The 13,503-nt window shown below is 34.6% G+C and overlaps 1 protein-coding gene across 15 annotated transcripts in view; it reads right to left on the bottom strand.

Annotated features, from left to right (window-relative positions):
* Window positions 1–13,503, bottom strand: part of SLC38A9 (solute carrier family 38 member 9) — a 97,979-nt gene that overhangs the window by 71,073 nt on the left and 13,403 nt on the right. For 8 of the 15 annotated variants that reach the window (XR_011562424.1, XM_070774676.1, XM_070774668.1 and 5 more), the window contains one exon: window positions 12,574–12,720. Coding sequence is in view for 7 of the 15 variants with exons in the window: in XM_070774676.1 (XP_070630777.1) it covers window positions 12,574–12,720 (147 nt within the window). In the remaining 8 variants the exon portion in view is untranslated. Of the gene's footprint in view, window positions 1–9,601; window positions 12,336–12,573; window positions 12,724–13,503 lie in introns of those variants that run through there. The other 7 variants (XM_070774671.1, XM_070774672.1, XM_070774675.1 and 4 more) reach the window with 3 other exon arrangements.

Below are 13,503 nucleotides of genomic sequence, written 5' to 3'. Positions count from 1 at the left end.
ATGTAATGAAATATTTCAATAAGTATATATATTGAGACAAGTCTTATTTTTGATATATACTTATGATTCTTCAGATGAACACTAGAATTGCTTTCTTCATTACCTTAATTGTTACCTAGTAATTGAAAACACAAAAAATTCATCTACTCTTTAAACAGATTACCAGAGAAAAAGAGCCTTGCTCTTATTCCTCTCCCATAACTTAAGAAAGGAATACTAAGGCGATCAAACCAGTCAATCCTAAAAGAAATCAACCCTGAATATTAATTGGAAGGACTGATGCTAAAGCTCCAATACTTTGGCCGCCTGATGCAAAGAGCCGACTCACTAGAAAAGACCCTGATGCTGGGAAAGATTGAAGGCAGGAGAAGAAGGCAACAGAGGATGAGATGGTTGGAAGGCATCACCGACTCAATGGACATGAATTTAAACAAACTCCAGGACATAGTGAAGGACAGGGAAGCCTGGTGTACTATAGTTCATGGGGTCCCAAAGAGTCGGACACAACTTAGCAAATGAATAACAACAACAACTTATCAAGCTTTAGAAATCTTTATCATGACCCTCAAGAAAGGTAAATGGGGACTTCCCTGGGGATCCAGTGGCTAAGGGCTGCATGCTCCCAGTGCAGGGGGTTTGATCTCTGATCAGGGAACTACATGTGTGGGATCCCACACACTTGCAACTAGAAGTTTGGATGCCACAACTGAAGATCTTGCATGATTCAACTAAAACCTGGTGGAGCCAAATAAGATTTAAAAAAAAGGTAAAAAGACACTAGAAACAAATGGTCTACATAAACTGGCCTTCAACCCAAATGGCAAACACTGTAGTAGCCTGACCAGAATCCACTGTTGGTTGTATGCCATGTTACTTAGCAAACCACTCCCAAAATAACCGAACAGTCTGATAAGGCAACAGTCCAACATGAAATCTGCTGCCAACTGGCTCTTATCAGCTAATTCTACATATAGGAAAGTTTTATAAACAATTTAGTGAAAAAGAAAATAAACAGTGCTAGAAAGGGGATTCTGACACAGGAACTTCCACGCATAGATGGCAGGAGTATAAAGTTGCACAGCCTTTCTAGATAACAATTTGGCTATATAGTAATATATAAAAAAACCTTAATTCTGCTTTCCATCCTTTTATTCTAATAATTATACTTTTGAGACTCTACTAGAAGAAATCAAAATATGGTATAAATATGGCATGTAGAAAGCTGCTAAGCAAAGCATTATTTAAAATAATTAAAATTGTGAACAGCTTAATAGTTAAACATTGTTAAATTATGATATAGTTAAATAAATAATATGCATTTATATAAAATGATATTTAGAAATAATTCTTAATATGGAAAAATGATCATAGCTTTTGGGGGCATTTCAATGATCCTTAACGATAATTTTTATTGTAAAATTTTTTACAATTCCTTGAAATCTGGTACTTTCCCCTTACTTATTATTCTTAGCCTCAGTCATAATCCCTAGAATTTATGGCTAAATTATCTAAGCTAAAACCCTTAGAAAACCTTGCCGAAGAACTCTAGATGTGCTGCAGAGGCCTAAGGTTCAGGGAGAGGCTGGAGACTGTTTAATTATCTAAAAGGCTCATTAGATTAGAACAACTATTAGAAGCAACTGTGAGGGTGGAGAGAAATTAAGGTGAGTGGACCTTACTTTTTTAACTTTTCCAGAAGTACCAGTCCCTACAGTTGCTTACACCTAAGTCCAGTCCCTCCTTGCAGACCAGAGGTTGTTAGTTACAGCCAGATAGGACAAGTCTGGCCCATAGTCTGTTTTTATCAATAAAGTTTTTATCAGAACACAGCAAGGCCCATGCAGTTACGTGTTGTCTATGGCTGTTTTCATTCTACAATGGCAAAACTGAGTGCATGTACATATATTATTATATATACATATACAATATACATATATATAAATACATATCAAATATTTATAACCTCTCTTTTACTTTTGCTGAGTGTCTATCTCCTTCCCCAGAGTGTCTAGCACCAAAAGGAGCTTAGTGAATGCTTACCGACAAAAGGAAGGGATAGAACAAAAGAAAGGGAGGGAGGAAGTAGACAGCAAGGGACAGAAGCAGAGAAGGAGAAAAAACAGGTAGGCAGGCAGACAACTAAGGAATATTTTGCAGAAGTAACAACAAGAAGTAATAAAAATTTAAATTGAAAAAGTTAAAAAAATTAAAATTGTATATAGTATATGATCTCATTAAAACATCATTGAAAAGGACAGGAGAAAATATACTAAAATGCTTTAACAACACTTGCCTCTGTATGATAGGTTTATGTTTCTTTATGCTTTTGTCTTTTTCCAGAACCTTCTCCATACAAGAACAAAACAAAATCTCCTCTTAGAGAAAAAAGATAAATTTATCATCCTATAGAAGTACAGTTGACTTAAACACTGTTTGTAAGAAAATGGGTTTTCACTTTGTATATACTATTTTTATCCTATATTATGGGAATGCTATATTTTCTGGATAAGCTGTTTTTTAATAAAAGTCATACACTGTTTATATTGAGGATAATACAGATGTTATATAAGAAAATTAAAATCACCCATTAGAAATAACCAGTTAACAGTCTAGTATATTTTCAGATAAGTATAGACCCACATACATGCCCTCTGCACTCAGGTGCACAGAAACATGAAATTAGTTTTACTTGCTTTTGAGCTTTACATAAAGTGTAATAACACAATGTGTGTTTTTCTGTTTAGCTTCTTTCGCCAACATTATCTTTCTGAGGTTCATCCATATTCTTGTTTGCAGCTGTAGATTGTTCATTTTTATAAATGTGTAATATTCCATTACATGAAAATATGATTTATTTAACCATAGCTGGTTGGTGGGTATCCAGGTTGTTTCCAGTTTGGCACTCTTATGAATAACTTATAATCTATATTTTTGTACATGTCCCTTGGTGAAATGTTTCTATTGATTACAAATAGTGTATACTAAATGCTAGCAGATAATTACAAACTCTCTTGCAAAGTGATTATACTAATTTACACTTACTCTAGTACTGCATAATCACTCCTATTGTTCTACATCCTTGCCTTGATTTGTTTTCATCATTGACTGATTTCTTACTTTAGGTTACTGTTTTCTGTCTTTTGTTCCCAGATTTTCTATCTGGGCCCTTTTTTAATTCAGCAAACATTTTCTATGAGTTTGGTTCTTTTTTATATTTTTAGCCAGTGCCAAAATTCTCAATCTTATTTCAGTTTCCTTGAACATATTAAAAATAGTCTGTAAAAGTCTGTTTCTGATAACTCCATCAGCTGGATCATCTGTCAGTCTTTATTGTATATCCAAGTCTCCAATTTCTAATCATGTTGGTTTATCTTCTCTGCCTAGCTATTTTTAAGTACCTGGCATTGTACTTAATGGAATTTTAGTATACAGAAAATAGTATAAATAAGTTGAAGGCTTAGAATAATATTATTTTCTTTAGAAAGGATGTACATTTGCTTTGGGGAACCAATTTAAGACACTTAGCAGACCTAGATTACTTTAATTCAATTTTAGGAACTGAGATGAGTTAAAGTTGAGCTACAGTCTCTGAAAGAAGACCATTCTATTTCCTGTTCACTCATATTTCTAGGCTTTTCAGCTTGAAGTTTGCAGGGGCCTGCCTACTTTTAGTGAGCACTGAATTCCAATTTTTCTCCCTGTGGCCTTGTAAAGCTGTCAAAAGTTCTGTCAATTTAATAGCTTCTCAGCTAATAAACTTAAACTAGAATTGGCAGATACTCTTGAGGAAATGCTGCACTTCCCTTTCTTGGTGCCCTCCTTCTTCGAGATCTAGATCCTACTGTTCTTGTCTTATCAGTTCTCCTATGTCCATAGGCACATTAAAAAAATTGGAGGGGTGGTAAGTTTTTCTAGTTATTCTAAGCAGTTGGTTGGTCCAAATTCCCTAGTCTGCCCTTGTCATAAGCAAAATCTCCCTTGTCCTCTTTAATTAAAAAAAAAGTAATAGATTAACAAGACTTCCCTGGCAGTCTGTCTAGTAGGTCTAGTAGCTAAGACTCCACATTTCCATGGCAGGAAGCATGGGTTCAATTCCTGGCTGGGAACTAAGATCCCACATGCTGCATGGCATGGCCAAAGAATTTAAAAATAAGTAAAATAAAAATACTTTATTAAAAATGATAGATTATTAAAATATTAATTCACATACTGTAAAATTTACCCATTTAAATGTGTGATTCAATAGTTTTTAGAACATTCATGGAGTTGTCTCTCAAGCACCAAAACCAATTTTTTGTTTTTTGGCTATGCCATATAGAATGTGGGATCTTAGTTCTCCCATCAGGGGCACCACTTGTGCCCCCTGCAGTGGAAGTGTGGAGTCTTAACCACTGGACTGCCAGGGAAGTCCCACCATAATCAACTTTAGAACTTTTCATCACTCCAAAAAGAAGTTCCATTATTCCCTCTCGCCAGTATCTGCAACCATTAATCTTCTTTCTGTCTCTATTGCCTTTACCTAATTTAGATAGTTCATATAAATTGAATCATATATTTTTTTTGTGTGTGGCCTCTTTTATATAACATGTTTTCAAGGTTCATATATATTGTAGCATATATTGACACTTTAATCCTTTTTTTATGGTCAAATAATATTATGTTGTATGGATATACTACATTTGGTTTATACATATATCAACTGATGGATATTTGGATTGGTTCCACTTTTGGCTATTATAAATGTTATGGACATTTCTTTATATTTGTTTGGACATATGTTTCAATTCTCTTGGGTATATACCTAGGTGTAGAATTGTTAAGTCAAATGATAATCCTGTATTTAACATTTGTAGGAATTATCACACTGTTTTCAAAAGTGGCTATACCAGTTGCAAAAGAAGTCATGGGTATGAAATGAATAGTATGGGAAACAAAGTCAGTGTAGTATCTTTGTATGGTGACAGATCATAACTAAGCTTATTGAAGTGATCATTTTAAAATGCACAGAAATGTCAAATCACTATGCTGTATAAGAGGAACGAACTGCGTTACAGGTCAATTATACTTCAAAAACAAACAAATTCATAGAAATAAAGACTAAATAGAAATAAAGACTCTACCAGAGGCCGGGTAGAGGAGGAATGGAAGAAGACAGGCAGTGAAAACATATAAACTTTCAGTTACAAAATAAATATGTACTAGGAATATAATGCACAACATGATAAATACAGTTAATACTGCTGTATGTTATATATGAAAGTTGTTAAGAGAGTAAATCCTAAGAGTTCTCATTATAAGGAAAAATATTTTTTTCTGTTTTTAAATTTTTGTATCTACATGAGATGATGGATGTATATTAAATTTATTCTAATAATCATTTTATTATGTAAGTCAAATCATTATGATGTACAGCTTAAACTTATAAAGTGCTGGATGTCAATTATATCTCAATAAAACTGGAAGGAATAATGAGTGGCTATATCATGTTTCAATTCCACTAGCAATGTTTAAGGATCATGCCCTCTTTTTAAGCAATTATTTTTAACACCCAAATTTACTAGCCTTAATAAAACAGACCAATTATGTCTCAATAATGCTGAAATAAAATAGAAAATATTTATAAAAATTATTCTCTAACCATAATAAGTGAAGTGAAGTTGCTCAGTCGTGTCTGACTCTTTGTGATCCCATGGACTGTAGCCTACCAGGCTTCTCCTTCCATGGGACTTTTCAGGCAAGAGTACTGGAGTGGGTTGCCATTTCCTTCTCCAGGGGATCTTCCCGACCCAGGGATCGAACCCAGGTCTCCCACATTGTAGGCAGACGTTTTACCCTCTGAGCCAACTATAATAAAGGAGAAACAAAATGAAAGTAACATACTAAAGTAATAACAATTTTAATATATAAGAGCTAGGGTATAACAACACTCAAAGACAGGATGAAGACCAATGGCTACATCAATTTATAATAAATAAGCCAGAATTTAAGAGAAGATTAGAAGCCATTCTATGGAAGAAGTACAATAAAATAAAAAACCAGAGGCATTGGTAGACATAAAAACTAGTGTTAGAATAAATAACAACAAGTCAGATATGAATTTGATAAAAGAGAAATAACCTTAATTGAAGTAGTGATACATGCCAAGTTAAATTATAAGCTAACTGAAATAGAAAAAATGAGGAAGTGTGATGATGTTGCAAATGAATCAAACTTTTTAAAATAAGTATAGCACCAAAGTAATTTTCTATGTCACTTTATAGAAAAGTATTTCTTAGCTTGAAATGTTGAGGCATTCACTTATCTCTTAATATTTAAAAGCCCTTAGAAACTATACTTGGGGACAAAGAAATACAGAATAGATTGCAAGATGAAATCTTAAAACAAGAAGCCATAGGAAAATTATATAGTAGACTTTTGGAGACAATTTGAGATTAAGACTAAAATATAACAGGCAAGACAAAGATACATAATCTCAGTATGTTTCTTTTATATCAATTCCTTATCTTTGGGCTACAGTCATCCATTAGGCTTTTGACAAGATCCCTAAATTTCATGAGCCTCCAACTTAAAATATTTGATTTTGTCTGTTTGTTAAAAGGAGTTTTAATTTCCTTTAATAAGAAAATTGAATGAGTTTGCAATGGGTTTCATCACTTTTGCAGTAATGATATAATTACTTAAGAAAGGAAAATCCAAATGGAGTTGGTATTGCTGAGAGTTTTCTGAAAGGGAGCCAGGAAGCCATTAAGGAAGTATGAGTTATGCAAGTCTCAGCTTGGATGCAGTCTGACCTTTTGACCTGATAAGCAAGTTATTTAGAACATCTGCCAGAAACTCAAGATACTTATCAGACCCTTACCCTAAAATAACCAGTAATTTACATCTAGGACCCCTATCCTAAAACAACTTGTGATTCCTTAAGGATGAATAACAATTCTTTCCAGGCAAGTATTAACAATCTCATGGCTTTCTGTCTTTATAAGGCCCTGACTTTCTCAGAACACTCTTTCAGGATTACCCAAATGTGTGTCTCCTGAATTATAATTTTAAGACACCCCCCTCCCCCACCACCATAAACTCTTTTCTTATTTGCAGCCCACTACACTTTTTTGGCGGGGGCGGGGTTGATACACTAAAATCCTTTTCAACTATATACTTGGAGGTGTTATAACACTAAGTAGAACTGAGTAGACAGAGAAAAATGCTAGGCCAACTCTTCATACTCTTTCCTCCCAACAAAACACGCTTGATTGACTGGCCCTAACGAGCACTAGTCATACTCCATTATTAGGCTTCCTCTTTCTTCAGATTTGTCCAAATAATGTTAATGAGGGAAGATGAAAGGGAAGAAAATAAAGAACTAGTTTGCAGGCAAGGGAAGAAACCATCAAATAGGACAGACAGATCTAGGGAAAGAAATGGAAGCACCTCAGAAAAGCAAATATAAATGCAAAAGGACAGTTAAGCAAAGACATCTGGAAAGACTGGCAGAAGTAAAAGAACCTATGAACTAGAGAGAATAAAAAGGTTCCAATGAAACTCAAAATAAGATCCCATTCTAACAAAGTCCATAGTTAGATTTAAAGCATCTCTAAATCCATGGCCAGGATTGCCCTCTTTAAGCATTTAGCAAAAAGAGTTCCATTGGAGAAAAATAATGGTGGAAAGTAGGGAGAAGAGAGGTGAGAGAAGAAGACTAAAGAGGGAGAGAAAAGAAGAGAGGCAAGAAGAAGGGAGAAAGGAGGAAGGAGAGGGAAGGGAACAAAAGATATAATATACAATCAGCAAATTGGTCCTCAGCTCCAGGGCACTGATATGTGGGCATGGTCAAGGGCCCTGGTCCTGCCTATTTAACATGGAGGGCAAGTTCCTCAAAATTCAATTACACAGCTTTGGAAACCAACACTCCTGGAAAAACTACTTTACTAGATCTGTATAAATCCCCAACTATGAAACTGAGCCTCAATAATCAAATAATCACTTCCAATCACTGTTGTTGGCCTAGGACACGTTAATAGATAAACTCTTCACTTTGTTATGTGCTTGCTCACTCTCACCCGGTAGCTCTCTCTCTCTCGGACCACAGATAACAAACAGAGTCAATTCAGGTTGCTATCTAGTGACAGTATTAATGACAGATAAAAGTGAGAGAGGCCAGTTTGCACACGGGCAGACAAATAAACACTTTAAAAAAATAAGGGCCATAAGCATGCTTGGTATCTTTGAAGGGCACCCAGAAGACTGCCTATTTTAAATATCTACCTCTACCCCACTGGCTTACCAGAGTCCTTGAAATGTTATTAGAAAAATCTAATCCTTAGGTTAGGCTTTTATATTTCTAGAATTCTCCTTATTAAAATGCAAATAGTCATGAAAAAGTAACAGACTAGATCTTTGACACATCAGATTGCTTGCCATCATAACATTAACCAGACAACAGAGCTGGCACCAATAGGATAGATAAGCATTAGTGAATAAGGGGAGGAAGAAAAAATATAATTTACAATGAATTGTTTAGAGGGAATTTTTGAGTGAATTCCCTGAGAAAAACTGGACACACAGAGATGAGTAAGAAAGCTGTAGGTACTGGGAGAAATGCAAGAGGAAACAGAGTTTGAGAAAACTGAAAAAGGGAAGTTCAAATCCCAATTTGGTTTCAGGCTGGCTGGGAGGGTCAACTCCCAAAGGTTATAATCCCAGAGCAGCAGCTGAGCATGAAGCAATCCTGAATACCAGCTCTAATATCTGGTTACCAGAAAGTCTGGGAAAAGCAGCAAAACAAACTCTAAGGCCAGTGACTCCCAATGGCATATAACAAATACAGTATAGGAGATTTCTAAACCTCTCTGTCCCCCTACCCACATTCTTCACCCCAAACCAGGTGAAAAACTAATAAGGGAGGGGAGGGGAGGCATGCAGAGAGAAATATGGATTTGTGTAATTTGCAAAAATTCTCCAAATGATCTAAATGCTTATGATTATGACATGTATGGTTCCTCTACAGTGACAAGCTCCTTCATCTACCTAAGTCTAATCAGATCCCCAGTCCACCAAAATGATAAGCAAGTCCAACACACTTTCAGTCCCAAATATTTCTTAAAATTTTTATGTTTGAACTAGAACATGATTTTGATTGCCACCTAGTGGAAGAGACAGAGTCAACCACAAATTAAACTGAGAATAAGCAATCTAAAAGTATCAAATGTTATTTTTTATATTCTAACAGCTGAAGACAGTTTCCCAAAGTGTGGCTATACGAAAGATGATTTTAGGTAGCACAAGGATAAATGCTATTTTAACTCCTTTGTATTTACTGCAATGTATATTAGAAAAAAGTATAAATGATACTTCATCATTTCACAAACATGTGAAGATAAGGCTAAATTAACATTAATTTTTTCAAAGTTAATAAAAAATACAGTATATCTGAAATTTATGTATATAAAATGAAATAAGCCACATTTTAGTAGAAATAACAGTATTTTAAGATATTCCTGTTTTTTCCCCCATCAAATAAGTTCCTGAAATTATTTCACAAGAAAATTAGCATTCAATACTGCTAAACTCCTATAAAAATTTGCCTTCCTTAAAACATGCTTACCTAGACAGTTATCCTATGATTGAAAATAGTTGATTCCCTCTTATTTTGACAAATTTCATTATAGAAAATATACTTCCATTTAATCTAAATGGTTAAATACTCAGAGAACTGTTTGAACTCCTGCCAACCTATTGCAGTGGAATGCACTTTAATGACCTGTGTTGTATCGTCACAGTGGTCAATTATTTATCATAGAATTCAGAGGTTTCAAGAAAGTTCCGAGCATTTAATCAGCATTCATTACTCCTTCTATTCACTGAAACATACAAGTGAAAATTACAAGATTCATTTCATTATCTTCTCTGATGACCACTTTAAATGACAATGATACATTTCTCAAGTGATAAATTTCATACTGCTCAACCTGCTAAAAAAGACTAAAAAATTAAGTATCTGGAAAATGGAAACAGGATTATCAAGAATAGTTTAAACCAATCCTCTTTCATCTCCTGGACTGGAAACTCCTTAAAGCCTTAAAATCAGCATTTTTTTGCCATCATAACATTAAACAGACATTACAGCTGGCACCAATTGGATAGATAAATAATAGTGAATAAGGGGAGGAAGAAAAAGTATAATTTATAAAGCATTGTCTAGAGGGGATTTTTGAGTGAATTCCCTGAGAAAAACTGGCACACAGAGATGAGTAAGAAAGCCCTAGGTCCTGGGAGAAATGGAAGAGGAAACAGAGTTTGAGAAAACTGAAAAACAGTTCAAGGAATAGGTGGGGTTGTTGAATAGTTGGGTATTTACCTAACAGTAACTGCCACATGTCCCACCTAAAGCACTCAGCTTCTTTCTGAGGAGACAACACTCTTACAGTTTCCTATTTACTCCCCTGGACTCATTTATATATATTTGCAATATATATAACTTGTTAATGTCTTTACCCAAATGGCAGTATACTATATACACTGACTGCTCTGCACTTCACTTTTTTCATTTAACAAAATAAGTTGAAGACTTGTTCCATTTTGATATGTAATAAAGTCACTTCCTTCTTTTTAATGGGTGAAAAATATTCCATTGTATCAAGGTACCATAATTTATCCAGTCCTATAAGAAAAGACATTTTTGTTGTTTTCAATCTTTTGCTATTACAAAGAAACAGTGCATCAAACAACTCTGTACATATACTATTTGACACTGCAAATTAATGTTTAGAAGTGAAACTGCTGGGCCATGTAAACTTTGGCATTGGTTTCTGGCATTTTTTTTGGCAAGGGGCAGATCACATTAATTTTGTGGGTTAAAATTTAAAGAGCATGACACTATATTTTAGAGTCTTCCCTACTGAGAACAGAATATCCCTTTTTGTTACATGTAATACCTTATTAACTAGAACATACATACTTAGTCCTTTCTAAAATATGGAGGCATCTAATAATCCAGGACATCTTTTAATCACTGTCAGCCAGGTGGCAGTCATGAAAGTAACTGCTCCTGGTGGCATGACAGTTCATCTGTGGTCATTTCAATGATCAAACCATTTAGAGACCATTCGCTTTTCACTTTAATGAATTGGAGAAGGAAATGGCAACCCACTCCAGTGTTCTTGCCTGGAGAATCCCAGGGACGGGGGAGCCTGGTGGGCTGCCGTCTATGGGGTTGCACAGAGTCGGACACGACTGAAGCGACTTAGCAGCAGCAGCAGCAAGGAATAAATATGAGCCACAGTGTTGTTAGAAAGCTTTTTGTGACACCTTCTGGTAAGATCAGGCAAGTACAAGCATCAAAACTAAAAAGTATCAGTGATTTGGAAGAAAATTCTTTCAAGAAATACTACACTATCAATCCTCTTAATCGTAATATGGACAATTTTGTGTGAGCAGGAAAAAATAATGATTTTTGATGACTGCAAGTCAAAAAGTGATTCAGAAGAAGCAGGCTGTATGTGAAGAATCAGATTGTAATATCTTAACTGATATATTTTGTTTATATTTTGATTTTGTAATCGCACTAGAATTCTAGTAGGTACAAAAATAAAATTCTAAGTTCTAAGAAATTGTTGCATCAGAGGTATGGGCAGCAGTTTATGTTAATTTTATATTAAAAAAAAAAAAAAAGAACAACCAAAATCAGTACAACTTTTAATCAGCATCTCAGATTTGAATAAACATTGTGCTGTTATTTTAGTATTTTAGAGTTTCTCTCATATAGATTTTGCATATTCTTAAGGCTATTCCTATGTATTTTATCTTTTCCTCCATTATATTTTATTGTTAGAATGCTATTGATTTTTGCGTATTTTGTAAACAACCACCTTACTGAATTTTTTAATATAAACTGTTATTATAAATTGCATTTATAATAATTTTTCAGTGGATTCTTTTGGATTTTCAAGGTAAGGAATGAAATAAATTTTAAACTCTAATTATCTTAAACTATCTGCTAGAATTTAAACTCAAAGAAGGTAAGGATTATAAATTATTTTTACTGTTCTATTCCCAGCACTTCCCATACTTGTGCTCAGTTGCTCAGTCATGTCCAACTCTTTGCAAACCCATGGACTGTAGCCCGTCAGGATCCTCTGTCCATGGAATTCTCCAGGCAAGAATACTTGAGTGAGTTGCCATTTCCTCCTCCAGGAGATCTTCCCAACCCAGGGATCAAACCTACATCTCCTACATTGGCAGGTGGATTCTTTAACACTGAGCCACTGCGGAAGCCTGACCGCGTAATACATCGCACAGATCAGACAATCAATATGTATTTGTTAAATGAGTTACATGCATATTACTTCATAAAACTTACCTCAGCCATCCCTGACAGAGATACGGAGTTTAGTCTAAAAAGTCAAATATAAGTGAGAAAATGTATTCATATATATTTCCTTTTATATACAAACATACAGACCCTGTAAGAAATTAGATATTTTATAATAAAATCTCTATATATTTGGTTATAATGAGTTCTATTTTAATAACTAAAAGTCTTAATTATAAAATAAATGTTTTATTTTAAACACTTACCTTTTAGATCTTATATCTGATGAATCAAACTGGATATTCATAGGTCCAGGATTTATTTCATGATCTCCCTCAGGGATGAGAAGATGCCTAGAATCACTATCCATATTTGCCATTTTTCTCAGACTGTAAGCACTAAAGAAGTCAGTCCTGTAATAAATCAGAAAAGAGAAATAATTTAAAGTTTAATATAAGAATTATTTTACTACTGATAGGTAATACATTTGCATGTATAAGAAATCAAAAACACAGGAATTTGCTGAAGATATCTTAATGAGATATATGTCTAAAATACTTATATTATCAGAAACTTGCTAAGTTGAAAAGGAGTTACTACTTATTTTTCAGCTTAATAAAAAAAGAAGCAAGGCAATCCATTTCCAGTAATAAAACAGATTAGGCTATTTGGGCTCATTTTCCTGCAGAAAACAACTGAAAATACTGGATAAAATATTAAATTTTTTTTTTTTGAAAATAGGAAAAGCAGGCCATTTGTAGGTGAATTTAAGGAACCTAGAAAAGTAAGTAGCTCAAACAAGTTGGTTCCATTCTAAAGGTATTCGCTGTGCCAGGAGAAACTGTGCTGGGGTTTTCAAGATCTTGTGGAATAGTAGCGAAATAAAAAACAAACCCCAAAATTCATCCAAAGTAAGGAACAAGTATAGTAAGAAATCACCCCCTATCCCTACTTCCCATACAGCTGTGACTACAGAGCGCTTCACCATCAGATTAGGAGTTAACAGGAAGTAATCCCAAGGAGATCCAACCAGTCCATTCTAAAGGAGATCAGTCCTGGGTGTTCTTTGGAAGGAATGATGCTAAAGCTGAAACTCCAGTACTTTGGCCACTTCATGCGAAAAGTTGACTCACTGGAAAAGACTCTGATGCTGGGAGGGATTGGGGGCAAGAGGAGAAGGGGATGACAGAGATTGA

The sequence above is a fragment of the Bos indicus genome, chromosome 20 (assembly GCF_029378745.1).
Source record: "Bos indicus isolate NIAB-ARS_2022 breed Sahiwal x Tharparkar chromosome 20, NIAB-ARS_B.indTharparkar_mat_pri_1.0, whole genome shotgun sequence".
Classification (NCBI taxonomy): Eukaryota; Metazoa; Chordata; class Mammalia; order Artiodactyla; family Bovidae; genus Bos; species Bos indicus.
This window is presented reverse-complemented; position numbering and strand designations above follow the sequence as displayed.